We start from the raw sequence: 20,814 nt of genomic DNA, 5'->3' as shown, positions 1-20,814 counted from the left end.
AACATGCACACACTGTGCTTGGTGCCCCCCTCCCATGTCAGTTCTACCATAGCTGGCTCTCTTCCAACACCCCAATTTCTGAACCTTCTTGCCTCTGTCTCTGTCAATGCAAAATCTCTGAAGACCAGTTTCTCAAGACTAATACTTCTAAAGGCTATAGTTTAGTAATTGGTCGATTTTATATATACATTAATAACAGCAAATTAGAAGATCTTACATTATTTAAAATAATTTCCCTTCTTTTTCTTGTGTTGAATGCAGTGAAATGGAGAACAGCTCACCCAACAAACCTCAGCTAGCAGCAGTTCATCCCATCCTAAATAAGCCCGTCAATTACTCACTGGATTCTCCATGATCCCAACAGATTGCAGAAAGGGAATTACACATGTGAGAAATGTTTGAATGGAGAGGCGTGCACTTAAATTGAGGACTTTCAGAAAAGTCCACAAGTACATCTGAACTGTAGAGAATAAACATCTTTAACATGTATTTCTAACTCTGATTGCCTTGTCCAAATAAAACCCACCATCAGGTTTCAAAGCTGAAGTTCTCTCCATGATTGTAACCTGAGTGAAAAACTAACTTTCATTGTTTTCACAGATATTTCAGCTTGCGCTGGCCAGCCTGAGCCCTTTGCCAACCTGAATACACGTCTCTCCCGCACCCCACCCCAGAGAACTTATATGCCTGGATTTAGCCCAGAGGCTCTCGCTGAACTATTTTGAAAATAATGATCTAATAATGAAGGTTTAACTCCAAATAGACGACTAAATCCCTCAAATGGTATTCTGGGGCTGGATTGCGCATCTCGTGGGGCGGTCCTCTGAAGGGATGGGCTAAAGCCCTCATCTCCTTTGGGGAGTAAATGTATCACATCATATAGACATGCATACGCTCTCTTCCTTGACAATTACTCTCTAGGGGACATCGGACTGACTTTGACCTAAACCCACTTCCTAAATAGCCTTTTGAGCTTTTGTCTTCTAGAGAAAAATTAAAAAGTGCTAACAGTTTCTAGGCTGTGTGAAAGGGTAAGAGCCTGCTATTAGCTTCCCACAACGACAAAAAGCCACTTTCAATTGTCTTCTCTCCTGATTTTAGGTGATGGTAAGACAAAATGAACACTATGAACTCACTAATGAGTCTCTCACCATTTCAGTTCTCCCACTGTGTGATTTAGAAATAAATTAAAAAATCATGCAAAACTACTAAAACAATCGTTTTAGTACCAGTATTAAAAAGCAAAAATAATGAAACTAGTAAAATAGTAAACCAGTAAAACTAGACTTAAGTAGACAGCACTGACACGAGGAAGAGCTTCCACAAGGGCAAGGAAATAAATGGGGCTGGTACAGAAACCAATATTCATTTTGAAACAGCTGTGGCATAAAAGAAGACCGTAGAAGAGAGCCATCATTATGTAAACTGCTAAGCACCAAGGTAAGAATACGTCAGCTTCATTTAGCTCACCGAAGCCTGAAGCGGTGTGTATATTTAGACATAGCACAGAAAGCATGGAAAACAGCACATTTCTAACTGAAACTTGTGAGTTGCTTGTTTGTTTTGATAGCACCAAGATGTAAAAATAGCTGAATGTGGTTTAAAAATACAATTCATTCTTTTAAGGCAACATCTTTTCACACTGTAGACTGCCTGTTAAGTAGAAATACAGCGTACGCTAAGAAAACAGGATGAGTACAAATGTCTTTAAGCCCAGCCACATAAATCTCACACAATGTTAACCCTCAAGACTCTTTCATACCATTACTAGAAAATACAGTCGTCCTTTACTTGTCATCCCAAACTGGCAAATATGTTAAAATGTGTTAAAAAACAATACAACTACATTGTCAGATTTCATTTGATTTTAGGATCGGAGGGAACTGAAATCCTATGTCAAAAGAGAATTCCTGAGGGGGATATAACCTCTCTGCTTGGTTGCCCTCCTGCATCCTTAAAGCAAAGAATGCATAAGTCGGGAACTAACACTTTCTAAAGAAAAAACATATGGTTGTTTTTCATACAGGCCAGGGATGTATACAAAGAACAGCTAACTAAATATAATAATCAGTCCACTGATTCATTTCTTTCAGAACCATTTATCTAAATCAGTAAATAGATTATTTATTAAAAAAAAATAAAAAACCCCACAGGAACACAGCTTCTAATTCGAAACATCACATTTTGATTTTGGTTTTATTGTGGCAACGTGCCATTCTGACCAACCAAAGCAAGAGAGGGTGGTTGCAGTTTATTTAAACAGTAGTCCTGGGCAGCTAGCAGGTTTCCAGATGTGCTACTTGACATCCCTGCAACCAATAAATAAAGGGAGGAGGACTGTTGGAATGCTAACATCTGCTCCAGAAAATTGCTCAAAGAGTTAAAGACAGGAATGATAAAAGCGGCTGCACCAGTTCTTGTCGTGGTGCCAGAAGTGAATGTTTACGCAGGGCTGAGTCCCCACCAGATGGGCTGGAAAAAAAATTTAGAAAGTCTCTTTTCCCAACCATTTTGCCATGAAGAAGGGTACAGTGAAGCAAAACAAATGATTTATGTGGTAGAAACAGACCCATAAAGACACATTCAAATAGCTGCATGTATGTTTCTTGGCGTTTATGTTAGCAGACATTTTGGGGCAACATCTGCAATCTAAACACTATCATGTTATTCCACAGTCCATCATTTTGCCTGTCATTATACTTATAATTCACGCACTCTGGTCTTACAGCTTGGGCTGCAGGAGGGGCTCTAAATTGGGATGGGTAAACTTTGGCGTTGAATTATGTTTTATTTCTTGATCAAAGCCACAGGTGTACAGCTCTGGAAGATGCTGAATGTTCCTAGTGATGGACGCTTTGCGTGTCTTTGTAAATCCCCACTACCAAGAGCGGCAGTCTGGTATCTGAGACCCAGCAGAAGGTAGAGCAGGGTGGAAGTGCAGAAGTGAGGGAAGAGGGATGATAAAATGAGGTTGAAATCAAGAACCTTTGTGCTGACTGTCTTCTGGAAACTGGGCATGAGGCAGGCTGCATGGCCACAGATCGCTGAGCCAAGCGCCAGAAAACATTTTGTTGGTCTTTTCCCTCCCCCAGAGCAGAGGGAAGACTCTCTGCTGACCCAAGACCTACCCTGAGGACCGGGTGGAGGATTAGCAGGCAAGGCCAAGGAATAGCTGGGCCAGAGCCAGGACGATGCATGTATCACGACTGACCTCTCTGGGCCTGAGGGGAGCCCTTCCTTGGGAAAGCATTTTCTTCAACAACTGCCTGAATTTCCATCGCTGGTACATGTGGTCCCACCAGTGGTCCCCGTCTGACCTTCCCAGCATGGTTATGAGCAGCTCAACTCTCAACAGCTCAACAACTCTTCTCATATGGCCAGGACTGAGATCTGGGCTCTGGAAGAGCACACCCACACGGCGTGACGAAGCACAGAGATTTCTGAGCCTGCGCGGGCACCGCATCCCACGTGGCCCTGCCGGCTCAACGCTATGCGGGCTGCTGCTTCGCAATGTCCTAATCCTTCACCTGCTACAGACTCAGTGTATGTGCTGCCAATACATGCTATAAAACCCATAAGGTACTGAGGATGAAATAACAGCCGTTACCAAAGCGGCTGCCTCTTCTGAGGCCATGGATTGTTTTTAGTACGTTGGACTGACAACCGCTAGATAAAAATAATGAAAAATTAAAAATCCTTCTTTTTCCGTCAACTTCCCCAAATACAGGCTAGGGTAACACTATAAGAACCACAGTCACAAGTTGATGAAGTGATAATAAACATAAGAAAAGTAAGAAATCCTTGATTATATATATAGGGAGATCGGGGAGACAGCCAAAACCAAGTTGAGAATCCACCAGTTCTTATGTCTAAAGGTGCTTCTAAGTTTGTATGGTGTGTGCTTCCTTGAAAGAAAGCAAAGAGTTGGCATAGACTTCTATAGGAGCAGGATACTGTCCTTTAATGTTTTAAACCAGTCAGTGTAGCCTATAAAAATTGAGATGCAGATCCTAAGAAAAATGGGAAGTGGGTTGGACAGACAGAATTTTGCCCTTCATGTGCTACCCAGCCATTTCCAGACTTAACTGCATCTGGATGTCTACCGTGATTTTTATCTGTAAAAAACCCCACCTAAATAAGATGCACCATATATGGCAAGACTGTTGCTTGGGCTGCTAAAGACAATCCAAACGACTGTTTATTACAGCTAATAAAAGCCAATCTCAAAGTACAAAGTATAATACCTTTCCCTTGATTTATTTTCGAAGATAATACGGATGTGGATAATTTCAGACAAGTCTGCTTTCTTCAACATTTTGGCAGGCACTGCTTTCCTACAGAGGAGCACTACCTGTTTTGTGTGTGTGTTTCTGGTTGAATTGTCTTTATGCAAAATCCTTCTTTCTAAGCATTATCAAACAAACACAAACTAAGACACTCCAAAGAAATAGTTACATTAGGCAAAGAGCTGGACGTGCCTGTGAGAGGTTCCTTTATAAACCTTTAGCAGCTGGTCAAGAAGATAATACTGAAAACACTTTTCTTACCCATTTCAAGATTGTGTCATTGCCATCTTTCTGCTAGTAGAGCCAGAACTACCTGGTTTAATGAAGCAGGCACTGACTACCAAAGGTCAGTCTGTTACCACCTGGATATCCATTACATGCCCATATTGGTAGCTTTTGTACTCTTTTGTGTATTTTAAGTAATAACATTCTTTGATAAGCTGCAACTCTTTTAGAAAGGCTTCCTCCCACATAATATTTTTCTAACTCAGCTGCCAAATGTCTACAGAGGTACATGTGCATTCTATGTATGATAATGTAATTTATAGTAATACAAAATTTGAGATGCAGCTCGACAGAAATCCCAGAGTCTGTAACTTGGTCTGTTTGTTCCACATTATTGTGACAAACGTGGCTTTTTAAGAGGTCTCCAATGAATTATAAGCCAGAGTGTTCCTTACCATCTGGACTGCTTGAACGCAGTATGACGAATTCAAACATAACGGGGATCCCCTAGAATTTCTTAAGTATGTAGTATATTTAGAATTCTTAAAGTATCTATTATGACTATGGTCCACATCCCACTTTCACGAAATCAAGGGAAGTTCTGGCATTGACTTCTACCGAAGCTGGACACTTTCCTGTGATGTTTTAGTTTACATAAATCATGACTAACATAGTTTTAAATGTGTTCTTTGATGGCATGAATTTAGAGCAAGTCTCCAGTCTAATCAGAAGATGTTATCTAATGTTATTCACCAGGCTGGTTGAAAACTATACCAAATCGCACTAACTGTGCATTAGTCAGATTGTAAACTTAAACACAGTAGAACAGTTACATTTAGCTTAAAGTTACTACTGAACAGCTGCTTCTGAACACTTTTGCTAGTATGTTTTAACATTGATAGGAGGGAATAACAACTTGTGAGTTAGCTTTATAAAAACATAGCAAATTAAAAAAACCCAACAGCTTCAAACAGTGCTTAACCAGCATAATATCTACATGTTTAAACACAGGAATTAATAAAACATGTTGCTGTTCTTGTCAGCCCCTTACGGCAAAGGCCCCGAGCACACTTCATGTATTGAAGTCTCCCCTGGACTATCTGAAACTCAGAGATTTCCCAACACAAGTAAATATTTTCATTTTGTATGGTTGGGTAAATCTCCTGGATTTCATATTTTTTAGGAACCCAAGTCTAGGAAAAGATTGTGCTCTTGTCAAACTTTTGGCTGACACATGGTGCTAGGTGTGGGGTACAACTGACTTCTTGCTCCTCTCCTTTTTCCAAGAAGGACAATAATTGTTGGCTGTGTGACACCCCTTATCAGTTAAGTCTTCGGATATTTTGTATGTAGAGCTAATAAGTTCTGTACAGTCCTAACTGAGTCCTGCCAACTTGGACTGGGAGAGTAAACAGACACCAAGGATCTGCTTTCCCTTACATATCCAGCCTCAGCTTCTGAAGGAACATAAGGACGTTCAAGCCCAAACAAGTTCAACTCACAAGTGAGCAGTTTGCGGCTACAGAGTAATGGAAAGACAGTCTAAAAAGTACAAAGCATACAGTATCTCTAGCCAAAGTACAAGACAAATGATATGTCAAGTCCTAAAATTGTGTTTCGCAGCTTCAGCTGTGCTCAGTCTGTGAAATACCTGAGCACTGCTGCAATAGGAAAATATAAGCCACAGATATTGTCACTGACACAAGATACTGCACACAATATGGCAGAAAACAAAATTGTATCCACTTGTCAACAAGTTGGGTTTGCTTCTATTTTTATTATTAGAAAGTAAGAACAAGTTCTGCAGTAAATTAAATCCATCAGACCTTGGGGGACCAGAGATCAGTCCAGAATATAATGCAGGATGTCTTCGTTAATAATATTTATATGAAAATCTGAAACCAAAATTTTGTGCTTGGACACCTCAAGTGAAAGCGTAATTAATCTTCATAACAAGAATTCATGTCCTGTTTTAAACTGAGGGAACTTGGAATACATTTGGGATTCTGGAGCAAATGTATGATTGGATGCTGAGCAAAGCAGAAAATTAAAATGTTGAAATGTAAATTGTCATTACTTTTCAGGGGTAAGATTTCGGTAAGATTAACTGAGTAGTCCATAGCTGGTTTCTGGCCATTGATTTGACTTGTCTGCACATATCTGATGACAACATTATATTGGGGTTTATTGCCATTTATATTGGTTTTTTATTGCCATGCATGAGGCTTTTATGACCTAGATAGGACCACTTACTACTGCAGGGCAAAAATCAACGTACCTAAATCTGCAGTGAGTCCTACTAATACCAGACAACTAGACATAAGGGTAAAATCCTGATTTCCAGAAACCAAACTCCCTTCGACATCAGGTAAGCCCAGCTCTCCCCACAGAGATTTAAACTGAAGCTTGGGTACCAATCTCCATCTGCTGAAGTTTCAGACCATCGTGAAAATATTTCTCTTCTATCCCGAATGCAACGTTTTCAAGTGACAGCGAGATTTCACCAGAAGAGACTGCCCGTTTGCTTTACCTGCATCAGCAGCTGTGATCAGTAGTACATACTGCTCCTTCGCCTCCCGGTCCAGGCTCTGCACCAAGCGCAGCTCTCCGCTGGTCGAGAGAGTAAAGGCTCCTTCTTCATTTCCAGCCACCAGCACATAAGTAAGCTTGCTGTTCAGGCCTTGATCATCGTCCCTTGCTACGACCTACAAAAGCAATGCAAACAAGTGGGAAGAAATATCAAGAACTGATGAGTGCAGGGTCTGTAAAATTTTATTGGGGTAGAGGAAATATTCTCTATGACAATCATCCAAATTAATGGATTGAATTAATCCAAATCCTGTAAGGGCTAGGATAAATCAGCTCTAATTGTAAAAATGACTTAACACAGTGGTGATGGACTTAAAAGCATAGTTTGAAAATATTAAATAGCTGATTACTTCTTTTTCTCAAGCATAAATACAGTAAAGACTGTGTTGGGGCTCAGTGAAAACCACAGATGATCCGGTATATGCTGAGCTCCGTATCAAAGCAAGCATTGCATGTCCTGCTGGCTGAATCCTTTTAGTGCTCTTTCAGTGTTTGGCACAGAGCCTCATCCCATGTAGGGAATGATCAGATTGAGAGATTTGTTGCATGAAAGTTGAGACTGAGATGAGAGATAGAGCAAACTCTTAAAGTCTCACTGTAGGCGGGAAGATAGAGAAAACACAACCAAAACTCCAAAGCATAATATAAGCTTTTGGTATAAAACAAGCAACCCCCCCCAAACAAACAAACAAAAAGGAAAACAAGCCAACAACCACTGCATGTTAGATTACAGCCAAGAGGCAACTTTTAAATTGTCTTGCATCTTCTTAATTTTGGAGGAAAGACACTGTACATTAACACCATATACTGAGGCATGCTAATAACTGTAGGAGATACATCTTTGTCGAAAGTACTCACCTGAAGAATAACTTTCGGGAGTGTCTCTAAATTCTCAGGGACATTCACAGAGTAGGGAGAAAGTTCAAATGTGGGAATATAATCATTAACATCCTTCAGAATAATACTGACTGTTGTGGTATCGGTCCTCGGGCTGCTCCCGCGGTCCGCTGACTGAACAGTCAATGTATAGGAGGGTTTTTTCTCTCTGTCCAAAGGCTTGGCAACTGTTATCACCCCCGTCACAGAATCGATCCGAAACTCATTATTGGCGTCTCCGCTCGTGATGGCATAACGGACCTGCCCGTTTGTACCTTCATCTCTATCCGTAGCAAACACTTGGATTAAATCCGTCCCTGTCAAAGTATTTTCCCCCACCTCTACTTTATAAAGCTTTTGGGCAAAAAGCGGGTTATTGTCATTAATGTCCAGGACTATAACCACCACATCCGTAGATGAAGAAAGGGATGGCTGGCCCTTGTCTGTGGCTACCACAGTCAAAGTGTAGTTGGATACAGCTTCTCTGTCAAGCTCCCCGGTAAGCCTCACTTCACCGTCAATAGTGCCAATGCTGAATTTGTTTCCCAGTGGCCGGAGCAGACTGTATTCGATGTAGCTGTTCGGACCGCTGTCGGGATCGGTCGCCTGCGCTTTGAACACAATCGTATCTATCGGAGTGTTTTCCGGCACATAGGTCAGCTTTGGGGAAATAAAGCTTGGAGGGCTGTCGTTCACGTCCAGCAGAATAATTGAAACTTGGGCTGTGCTTGTGTACCTGGAGGCTGGGACAGGGGCCATGTCGTGGACTTGCACAACGAGGCTGTAGAAAGACTGGCTTTCCCGGTCCAAAGGCTGCCTGATGCTCAGCACCCCGCTGTTGTCGATGCCGAACTGCCCCGCGCTGTCCCCGGACGTGATGCTGAAGGACAGCTGTGAGTTGGAGCCTGGTGAGGCGGGGAGAAGAAAGGTAGAGAACATGACTTCATCCCACTGACCTAGATATAAATGCTTCTGCCCTCATTTCCTATGGAAATGAGGACTCTACGATTGTGCTGCCTGTTCAGCCTCCTCATCACCATTTTTGAATCCATTAGCTAATTTCAGCCAAGTTTCACAGTTGAGCAGAAGCCTTTGAAGTCATTATTTTCTGACAAGATGTGAAGAGAGAGAGGGGGGAGGATGTTAATTGGAGCGGCCGTGGAGGGAACGGCCGGCAGAGCTCATCTCTGCATTTCATTCAGCAGGAGCTGCACTGTGGCAACGTGTAATATTTCCTCATCTACAATGGTTTGGGATAAAGGTTTTGAAGGGTTTTCCTTCAGAAACCAAGACTCAATAGTTCTGCTGCTCACTGAACAGCTGTTTTCCTCCGTTCTCCCCAGTTCAACTAAGCAACATTATTATTATTGTAATTATTTCATGAATTCTTCCACCTAATTAAAAAAACCCCACAACCAGGAACTCCCAAGCCTAGCTGGAGCAAGCCAAGAGTGAATACTGGGGAGAGGTATGCTTCCCATATATGGCATGGTATTCCAAAATATCAGATGAACAGCCCTCATCTTATGATCGAAACATAACTAGCAATTATGGTCAAGGGAGAGATTTATGATTCTGGTAAGGGAAATGCATTCTGAATCTTGACAAGGCTGTGAAATGACCTTAAATATGCTATACAGACAACAAATGTATGTTACTGCTTCAACTCCAGAGTTCACTCTAAACAACTAATTTTTGGGAGCACCTAATTGAAATGAGTTTTCTCTCATTCATATATATATAGATACATATATCTGTATATCTCTATGTTACTCCTATTTTAATTAATTTTGAAAATTTTGTTTTCATGTTTTGGGTCATAAAGACTGTGATTTAGGATTAGTAGATTAACAGACTCTTCACTACTAATTTACCCCTCAAACTCGCTTTTTCTTGCAAAGAAACCAAGCTGTCTGCTTAAGTAGACACTTTGCTGTGCATTTTGTCATTTTTACTCAGAAGCTCTTTTCCCTCTGACTGAATTGCTTTGATAATAAAATTATTCCGGCATTAGATTTATTAATCTCTGCTGTTGATTATGCTCAGACTTGGGAACTCTAGTCTTACTTGTCTTTCCCCCAGCGGCTACTCTAATTGGCATATTTCCCTCTCTCTTCTTCTCTTGTAGGAACTTAATTAGAAAATAAATAAAACCAAACATGAAAGACAAAATATGTTAATACAATTAAAGAAATTAATACATTTATATGCCAGATATTAGTGTTTCTACATTACTTTGATCAAGTGAAGTACTGTGAAAGTTTAATGCTATTTTTTGTTTAGGTGTATTTTCAAACGACTCATTATATGGATGAAGTCTTCTGATTTCAGTAAAGTACTTTCTGGCAATTCAAGATTGTTGTCAATTGACTTTGGAGATGGGTAGGAATTAGATCTTACAGAAGGAAATTACTATAAAAATATTCTTTTTTTTCCCCGTGTTTCCTACGGTGGTGTTTGTTCCTATAAAACTTACTGCTTGTTCTTCTTTATCTCGCCTCCTTGTCCTGTATTCTCAGACGTTTCGATGCTGCTAATGCTTATATAGATTAAACTGTGAAGCAGAAGGAGAGTTGCCTATATACCAGTGGAACCAGGACTGCCACTTAATGAACTACTCTTTTTTAAACACAGCATGCCCAGCTGGCATTGTGAGCCTCATCCATCCCCTCTCCCCAGGTTTGGAACTGGGCTTTTCTTAGGGGGAGTGTAGGGGCATCCTCTTTGCTGAGCTTTGGGTTTATTTCACCTGAGTGAGAGCTCAGACATGGAGCCACTAATTTCATGTTGATGCTCTTTTAAGGGTCTCATTTCTATTTTTATTTATTTACTAATGAGACAAAAAAAAAATATTCCTACTTTTCCCCCCCATATTCTGTAAATACCTGTAGAGTCTAGCTGGGAAATCCCACCGGTTTTTTGCCTGGAGGAATATCTTGCTGTACTTTTTAACAAATACACAAGCGTGTGCTTTGCCTTGAGATTTTTCCTGTTAGTTCGATGTGGAAAAAATTAAAATCTGAATCTCAAAATGAATGTGTTTAAGGAAACTGCGTTCTTTATCGCTCTGTAAATAACCAAAGGCTGTAGCTGATATTTACTATGCAGCTGTATATGGAACTGTCCAAGCTGAGATAAACAGCTACTGTTTCCCAAGGGGTGTGTCAAACAAGAAAATGAAAATGGAGCAGTTTCACTATCACCATGTTTTTTGTCTTTTATCAGTGTTTATCCTAAAACAACAGGCATACCTCACTATAAAACAATGTCTTTTCAGAGCTCCTTCAAACTATGGGATCATATAACATAAATAATCAACGAAATTATAGTTGTGTGCGTTGAGTGCATTATCTGTGAGCCACATGCGGAGGAGTATGGTCCTAGCTATTTCTGTACTCTAGATAAATATAAGATGACACAGGATAACAAGTTTGGACTTGAAACAGAAACACCAATAGATCACAACATTTGCTGAAGTTACAGTCCTATGGGGGAACTCAACCTGGCATGCTCTTGGAATGAAATTTCTGCCCTAATAATTTTAAATCCAGCCCGTCAGAAAACTAAGTGTGCCAGAAAATATAAAAGGCAAGATATCTGACTTTTCATTGCATTGCTCCTTAAATACTCATTTGCTTCCTTGATAGTCGAGTGCATGATGAATGTCAAATGATATGTCAGTGCTATGATACAGTTCACGTCCACTGCGTGCAGATGGAAATTAATGTATGAGGTGCAAGAGAAAAGGAAAATAGACCCATAATGATTAAGTGAAATTAACTTCCAAAAAGATTTGAAACCAAGCATTATACTCCTAACAGGACAATAAGAAATAGAAGAGGAGATAGATTAGATACAAACCCATTTATCTACAGGTCGGAAGGAACAATCCCTTCCCTGGATATGCATGATGCAAGCACAAGTTCCTCCTCCAATTTGTAGTTAGTTTACATAAAATAAAAGCTTTAACAAGAGTGGTGAAAGAGAGATCCATGCAAGAATAGCCAATATCACCAAGTTATAATTTCTGACTTGTTGGCTTATCTTACGGAATCTCTTCTCACCCACTTTCTTAGTTTGATCTCAAAACCAGCTGCACAATTTTTCCCATGGAAAGTCCTATCCATCAGCACAAAATTCATGTCCCCACAAAAATGTTTGAGTTCAACAGCTCAGCATTTCCTGAGGAAAAACTGTTTTACTGAATAAACTTGATCAGCTCAGTCATTTTATGTGCATAAACTGGGATTCCTCAAAGCATGTAGGTGCTTTGCGCTTGAAGCACACATTTCAGTACAAGACATTTCTACGGGCTTTGCTGAGCCAGCATCAAGTTGAGTGGAGACAAGGTTGCTTAACATGTCACAAAAATAACCTTCACCTGTAAAGTCAGTGTGAGTGTTATGAATAACTTTATATTAAGTCACCCTGACTAATGTCTGTGGACACTTAAGAAAATGCAGTATGCTATGGAATGATTTTTATGTATTTTACGGCGATATTCTATAATTATTCTTGCTTGGACATAAACTGTATGGCAAAATGCTTAACCAAGCTATGAAGATCGTAGCTTTTACACTCCAACACATTAACACCTTTTAGATGCCATAAATAATCCCAAGATTAAAGCTTATTTTAAAGAGAAAATTTCCCATGATCTCTTTTAATCAGTTTTTTAACCTCCACTATCAATACCCTGTAGATCACAATTCTCTTCATGATACACTTAAAAGTTACAGTACATTTAAGATGATTGCAGGTAACACCTCGTATTGCCAGAACCTTATTTAAAATATATTATAAACTTTAAGAAAAAAAAAACATCTGAAAGAACACTTACGTCTAATTTAAATGTGCAACCTAAGCACCAGGGAAGAAATCACGGTGTTCAACTGCTTTAACATTCTCTAGGTAAAATACAGCTCTGCAACTCATTTCCGCAATAGCAATATCAAGGAAACTGTATTTAACTCTATTTTTATTTTATCACAAATAAAAATAAGGAAGAAACCATCCACTTAAACCTAATGTGAAATATGAGAAAAATAACCTCTATTTACAGAGCACACAGTAAATCTAAGCACGTGACGGCATCCTACAAATAGCCCTAATTTGCCTTTTCTACTAGGTCTTCTAATATGTTGCTAAGGTGAAATACGTATTTATCATCAGAGATACAGAATATGAAGAAACGCCTACCATCATCCGCATCAGTGACGCTGAAGTTGAGAATAGCGGATCCTGGAGACAGGTTCTCCATCAAAGACGTGCTGTATGAGGTCATGCTGAACACTGGCGCGTTATCGTTGATGTCCAGTATATTGAAGTACACTCTGATGGTAGTAAATTGGCCTCCCCCATCTTCTGCCTGGACGGTAAGAATGTAATACTGCTGTGCTTCGTAGTCCAGCGCGCGAGTCAGGTTGAAGACTCCGGTAACGGGGTTCAGGAAGAAGATACCCTCTTCATCATCTTCACTTACGGTGTACGTGATTTCCCCATTGACACCGGCGTCGTCGTCAGTGGCTAGAATGGCTGCCACTAAGGAACCTGCACAGCACGACAGGACAGCAAAATCAGTCACTCGCAAAAGGCAGCTCTCTGGCGTGGTCAGAGCCACCTCATCATCAAGCAGCTCTGTAGAATAAGAGGCATCCTCTAGTAAAAATTCAAGCCTCAATATTGCATGACTAACTACTATGAAAGGTTTTTCAAAGCTGAAAGGAACAGTGTTCAGTATAATGTTTATTTTAAAGGGCTACTAAAAAACCCCCAAGAAATGGCCTGGAATATTTGTTTTTATCTTTAAATGGGAACGTGTCCAGATTAGATATCAGCTGGGGAAAAATACCTTTTCTCCTGCTGGGTATTTTCTTTCTGTGACTCAAAGGACCCTCTCCTCCCCGCAGACAAATACAAGTTCTGAAACCTTCTAGATATTTCTTTCCAAATGCAGAAACTGAAATGTCAGTACATACTGAATATCCCAGCTCTACTTTTTGAAAAAGTGCCTTCGCAGTGTAACTGCGGTTAGAAAACTAGAAACCTTAGAGGGGTCTGTTCTTCACTGTTTTCTGAAATTCAACTCCTTGTGGATTTGTGCCATTGTTTTCATTTCTGCATAGCTGTGTTCGCACAACTGACCTATCTTACTAAAGTTTGGAAGTTAAGTGTCACTTTTTAGTATTTTGAACACTAATTATAATTAAGATCAGCTCATTTCAAAGAAAGTAAATAATTTAATTTCTTTTGCATGGGACCAGATGAATTACATGCATTGCAGCACAGTTAACTATTTTTGAGCAACGTGACGATGAAAACTGTGTATCTTCAGAATAAAGAATAGTGCTACAACTTCCTTTAATCCAGCTGAATATGGGGGTATCTTTTACATCCATTTGATTACCTCACGCTTTAACGCTTCTGATTGCGCGTTAATTGGTGAAAGAGGGCTGTCCCAAAGCTGGAGGGGGTTATCAGCCCTCCAGCGAGTTCGCAGCACAGCGGGGCCGGGGAAGCGCAGCCGAGAGCCTCGCTGAGGCCCAGGCAAGGTACAATTCCCAGTCTCACATGCCAGACTGCAAGGGAACAGGGATTACTCTCTGGGATAGAGAGCAGAGCCCCGAAGGGGAAATCTCGCAGCGCTTCCCCTCCGGACAAGCCTGCCAGCTGCTCCGGGACCGCTGGAGAGCGGAGCGGGAGAAGCTGCAGCACTTCAAGTACAAAATCTTCCTTCGGCATCTATCGCTGCTGAGCCGGGTATAAGGCACAAACGTACGCCCCGTAAATGATTCAAGAGAGAAGCCTCATCTTATTGCGGAGGGAATGATGCTCGCCATTTCCAGGGTTACTCCTGCTAAAACAGACCAAGCCTCAGGACTCTGAGTGACAAGAGAGAAGAGCACAGCTGGGGATCAGCAACCAAACCACCCCGTGCTACACAGATGTCTCAATTACTTCCAGATCAGATTCCTGAGGCGCAGCTGATTGCGCTGTAATCCTTTAATGCAAAACACCACTGAATTTCGGGACTGTGACTGTGGGACAGAGTGCAAAAGTTGGAGGCATGGGGGTAATCTTGGTTGTCCCAAGCTGAGCCTCCCATGCTTGTAAGTCAAAGCCCTAATAAAAGCTTGAAAGCTATCACCGTGTCATTTGCATCTCCTTTATTTATTCATGTTTTAGAACAAGCTTCTAAGATCCTTCCGTCACTAATACCGGCAGATACTGCTTTTATACTAGCAGGCTGTATAAAATACTGGAAACTTTTTATCGCAAGTCATATTCATTTCTCATCTGGGGACATATCATATAGCACAGGTTTTGAAAACTTTTTTTTGTTTTCTAGCTTACAACCTAACTTTTAAGTATCAAAACACTCTTGAGTCTGAAACAAGCTTTAAAAGAAGAAAACAACAACTTAAGAGGTCAGTGATCACATTTAGGAACCAGAATTAATTATCTAAAGGTTAGATTTTCTACAAAACCCTTGTCAAAAACAGGAGTCAAAGATAAGATCAAGGAAATATGATGTTAGGGTTAGTAACTGATGCATGTAGGGATATTATTAAGGAATCAGTGTATTACTGGGGGCTCAATGGTCACCCACTTTGTGATCCTACACTTGATGAATTAAATACTGTAAGTCATATTCACTGAAGACAACTTACTAAATCAACAGTAGCATCACCACGACATCTGCGTGATAGGTTATACTGTTTGTGTGCTGTAAGTTGTTCCTCCTCCTACTTCTCTGTTTGCTGTTTTTTAAGTAGTCACACTCAGAGGCTTCCACTGGGATACAGGCATAATTCCTATTCTGCATCTAGGATTTATTTGAGTGGCAACCACTTCTCTATTTCCCATTGAAAAGAAATTTGACCTCACTAGTGATACAGATTTCCTAGCAAGCAGACTTTCAGCATGATGTGATTCCCTCCGTTTCTCCGCCCCATCCGATAGATGCCTTCAGCATCTTCTGCCCGCTGGCTAGGTCAGACAGGTCTGCTACGCCCTCCCCCTCAAGTCCCTGTGGATTGACAAAAGAAAAAATTCACTCAATTTTAGGGCCATTTCCTATTTACCTGGAGTGGCATCTTCTGGGACGTCGAAGGAATACACTGGCTTGGAGAATTTGGGGATATGGTCATTAACATCGCTAACAGTGATGTTTATTCTCACATCTGAGGACTGCAGGCCGTCATCAGCACGGACCAGCAAGGAGTACTTGGAGCGGCGCTCCCGGTCCAGGCGCTTGGTGGCTATCAGGTCTCCTGACTCGGGGTCAATGTGGAAGCTATCATCCGCACCGCTGATAATAGTGTATGTGACGAGGGCATTGGCTCCCTAAGTAAAAACAGAAGTGGTCAAATCAAGTTATTTGCCAGGAAAACCACATCATAATTTTCAGTAAGACAAGAATTGTTCCAGTAACTGCACTTGGCGAATATTTTTCAGAACAGTTTCCTTTAATAAACAGCCTTCCTGCCCAGTCCCTGCTTCAGTCTCCCTGTAAAGACACATACGCACACAGTTTTTATTTATAAGACGTGAAATGATGAGATTACCTAGATACTTTTTGCTCCGCTGTTCATAAAAGGATCGCACCCAGTCAAGACCATAAAGCTCTGATACCTGTTTTAATTTCAAGCCAGCATCACTGAGCAGTGTAACATCTTCCCTCTTAACAGGGATCCGTGTTTATTCTTTTTGTTTTGCGTTCAAAGGTTAAATTAAATCCCTGTCAGTGGAACCAGCTCTGCCTTTCTCGCTCTCTGGAGGTAGGGTGGAGGCAGGAGGAGAGGGAGGGATGGAAGGAGGGAGGACCAGGGGCGGCCATGCAGCAGCTCCACCAGCCAGCGCACATGGCAGGAGCTGCAGCTCCCGGTCCAGAGGAACTCACTGGAGCCGTGCTTGCAGCAGCCCCTTTCTGCATGGAAATACATTTATGGAAATACAAGGCCAGTTTCTGCATGGAAACACATTTATCCCTGTAAATAAACAGCCCCAAAGTGACAAATCACGTGTCATTAAAATCACAGTTTTGATCTCTTGGATTGTGCTGGAAGTCAAAAGCATTTGCTTTTGGGTCAAACAAAGTATCTCTTTTGTCCTTGGAAAAAAAGGATTCATATGGAATTTGAGCATTTTGGTTAAAAGGAAAATTAAGGAAAAGTAATTTTACATAGAAAAATGATCACCTTTTTTTTCTTTCCCTTAAAGGTTGAAATTGTTCAAGGAACGTGTGGACGAGGCATTGTGGGACATGGTTTAATGGGCACGGTGGTGTTAGTTGATGGTTGGACTTGATGATCTTACAGGTCTTTTCCAACCTTAGCGATTCTGTGATTAAAACTTAGGAAAAAGAATATGGAAAGTTCCATTCAAAAAGCATTGACACCGTGCATTTTGCCTCAGCCGTACCCCATCACAAACACTGAGAGAAGTCACCTGCATCCAGTCTGTATCATTGATTATTAGCAAGGAAATCAATCCGCCCTAGAGGTCTTAGCTCTGAGGAGCACTGAGGTTTCCTAGAAAAAGGGATGCTACCTGAGCTCTGTTTTCATCCACCTCCTGGGATGGGTTGTGCAGTGTGAGGCTGCAGCCAGAGGCTGGTCCAGGGGACACAAGCGGCTGGCTAGAGTGCCCAGCGCCAGCTTGGGTGACGTTTCCCCCAAAAGCCAGTACTCAGCTATAAATTTTGCTTCTTAGCAGGCTGACATTGGTCCTTAAGGGAAAACAGAAAGAGACCCAAGATGCTGGTGTCACGTCCTTCTTTTTCTAAGAGAGGCTTCATGGCACTGAAGGTTTGGTAACCTCCAACATCGGATACGTGGATATATACCCCGCGTGCTGACTGTGCTCGGCAACGCGTTTTGGTGGGCGAGCAGATATTTACTATGCCCGCCCCGGTGCCAGGCCAGAGCTCGGGTTTCACAGCTGAACCCTGCCGCGAGTGGCATTCCTGCGGTGAACAACACATCAAAGAGATCGGGGAGAAAGAAATTCTATAGCTGTTTCAAACACTCTTGCCTAAAAAAGCAAATTAGCAGAGATAAACACCCGCTCGTATTTGTGAGATGAGAGACAAGCGTTAGTTACCTGACCTTATGAGAGTGCCTCGTGCCAAACTTTTTCTCTGGGGTGTTGTTTCACAGAGTCAGACTGAGCTAACTGATAAAGTGAAATTTAGAAAGAAAACAAGCTTCTGCAGGTGCCCAGCCCTGAAGAGCTGCATGCAGTGCTTCAGCGTACACAGCGTCTGTGTGCTCAGGTGTACCTGGGGGACGTCACACGCTTTCCTCCAATTGTGCCGCTTAGCAAAAACATCTGGTGAGAATTTAAGGTTTCAGAGGCGACCACATTCTTCACCGCTTGCTTGACTAGCCAGCGTCCTCCTAATAGAGTGCAGCTAAAACCGCAGCCACGTGTGTTGCTTGTTTAATCAAAGTAGTAACTTTACATGAGTTAGGTGAGAAGGAAAACAAAATACAGACATGTAAAACCTATTAAAAAGCTGTATAGAAATTTCCCATCGACAACTGACTTTAAGAAGTCGCGAAGTGCTAGAAGCTGTTGTAATTGTTAAAGCCTTTGGTACCACTTAGCACCTGAGATCTCGGATCTCTACGATGTCCTTATTATAACAGACAAGGGTTTGAAATTTGCTGCTTTCATACTACCATTTTAAAATATTTATAGGAGGGGTTCTTGTACACCACTCAGCCCTGAGTTTTGTCACTTAGCCTTTTGAAGCTAAAACTTTGATTCTGAAACATCCGTGCACGTAGCAAAGGCAGCATGCCGTTTTGCTGAGCTGCGTATATGGGCTGCATGTGCAGAGAAAGCAGCCAGAAAAGCATAATGTCGCAGGAATATTGTATGAAAAACAAGGAGCATTCACTGTGCCCGCAATTTCAAAGGGCGGGGGGCGGGGGGGAGGTAAGCATCTCGACCCTAAACTGCACATTGCTAAAAAACCTTGGACTCTTTGTAAAGGGTTTGAGTTACAAATGTTCTGGTAGGGAAATTGAAATCATCCCTTTTTATAAAAAGATTGACTGATTTCTGTCTAAGGTAACAAATCAATTCCCACTGGATGGAGGGCTTCAGAATGGATAACTTATCAGGTCCAGTTTAGGAATGGTCAAAAGGAGACTGGAGCATAATATATTGCCAAAATCTTTGCTATCTGTTTGCCATATCACAGCAGAGAGTGGTAGTTCAATATTTACTTCTTCCTAATCTGAAGACAAAAGCTAGAATTTTTGTCACAGATGCGCACCTTTCCAAAATCCTTTTTTTTTTCTGTATGTCAGGCTGCTACCAGAAAATAAAGGGAAGAACAAAAAGTTCATAATCACATTTGTAGCATTCCTGGGAGTGTTCCAGTGGTTCGCTCTGTAGCAGTAAGATTAAGCACATCAATTAACAATCGCAGGACGACTAACCAAGCTAACACAAAAAAGGCCAGAAACAAAATTCTCTTGAGGAGGTTGAATTACCTTATTATTTGAATGCAAGATTTGCTCGTTGTTGTCCAGTGTAACCCTATATTTTAATGACAACACAAACTTCTTTGCATGCTCATATTGACTTTTTAGGCCTTTCCCCTGTGGAATCAGTTCAAGTGAATGAAACAATGTGATTAACATTCTCGTAACTTACTTTCCAAAACAAATGAATACATCAAATTATATGTGGATATATTTGCCTGACACATACAACGAGACTGCAATATGCCTCACTAAGCCGACTGGCCAACTGTTTAACATCAGTTGCTCAAAGGCTTTTGCTAGTTTCTTAATGACTCCTCAGTTGCAGTGTCCTCACAGTAATGAATCTAAGTGGGCAAAATGATTTTGCAAAGCGGTTCATGTACAGAGCATGTATTTTAGCATTATTTCTTTTCCCTTCTTTTTGGTGAAATAAAACCTTCTTTAGGAAAGGATAATATTGATATTAAGTAGTTCTAGTCAAAGGGCGAGCAGGCATTATCAAAAGCTTTCTTGTTCTCCAAGGCTTGTCTCACATTAATCTTATTGCACACCTTGAAATTGGGCTCAACTACAACATCTCTGCTTCAAAGTTAGTTTAGATCCCAATCTGTGGTCTTAAACCGAATGTCAATAAATCTTTATCACAAGCTGGGCAGTCCAGCACCTTTGCCAAGTCATCAGGTATGGCGTATGACGAGACTGATAACAGGATCACCTTCTAAAACCAAGATGTAGGGCATTTTTTGCCATTAGTGGAACCGCTCATTAAGAGATGTTAGGAAAACATTCACTCATTATATACAAACCAGTGAGCAGCCTTCAAGAACAGAGTATTTGTCTCACTTGCTGGTGTGTGACTCCACGATACCAAATACAGTTTTGTGAATGGGCCAAACGCAGTTTAAAACATGACACCAATGACACCCAAGGCCAAGCTCTCACAAAGGGAGTAAGGGAACAAGTAAAAACACGTATTTCCAGACCAGCATTTTTAGTACAGATATTCAAATACGAAACCATGCTCCTACCTCATCAGCATCCATGGCTGTCAGCTGCAATATTTTAGATCCATCTCCTATATTCTCTTCTACGGTCAGATCAAGCATATCTGTGGGGAATACTGGTGGGTTGTCATTGATATCCTGAAGTGTTATTTCCACCTGTAAAAAGCAGAAATCAGGAAAAGTTGTGTGAGCACTGTGAGTTAGATGCTGATTGGACCTGAATGTTACAAATCACATAATTTTGAAAGAAATCAGGCAAATTGTTCTTAATCACATGAATCAGAACATTCCCAAATCACACCAACAACAGGAAAAGCCCCTCCGGATATTAAA

At 41.2% G+C, this 20,814-nt stretch overlaps 1 protein-coding gene across 1 annotated transcript in view; it reads right to left on the bottom strand.

The window, feature by feature from the left end:
- FAT4 (FAT atypical cadherin 4) overlaps window positions 1-20,814 on the bottom strand; it is a 146,743-nt gene that overhangs the window by 50,283 nt on the left and 75,646 nt on the right. The window contains exons 2-6 of the mRNA XM_059826876.1: window positions 20,506-20,637; window positions 16,061-16,322; window positions 13,176-13,526; window positions 7,959-8,881; window positions 7,042-7,216 (exon numbers count right to left, since the gene is read on the bottom strand). Coding sequence (XP_059682859.1) covers window positions 7,042-7,216; window positions 7,959-8,881; window positions 13,176-13,526; window positions 16,061-16,322; window positions 20,506-20,637 — 1,843 coding nt within the window. The remainder of the gene's footprint in view (window positions 1-7,041; window positions 7,217-7,958; window positions 8,882-13,175; window positions 13,527-16,060; window positions 16,323-20,505; window positions 20,638-20,814) is intronic.

This window comes from Gavia stellata, chromosome 19 (assembly GCF_030936135.1).
Source record: "Gavia stellata isolate bGavSte3 chromosome 19, bGavSte3.hap2, whole genome shotgun sequence".
Lineage (NCBI taxonomy): Eukaryota > Metazoa > Chordata > Aves > Gaviiformes > Gaviidae > Gavia > Gavia stellata.
The sequence above is the reverse complement of the archived record's forward strand: the minus strand, read 5'-3'. Positions and strand labels throughout refer to the sequence as shown.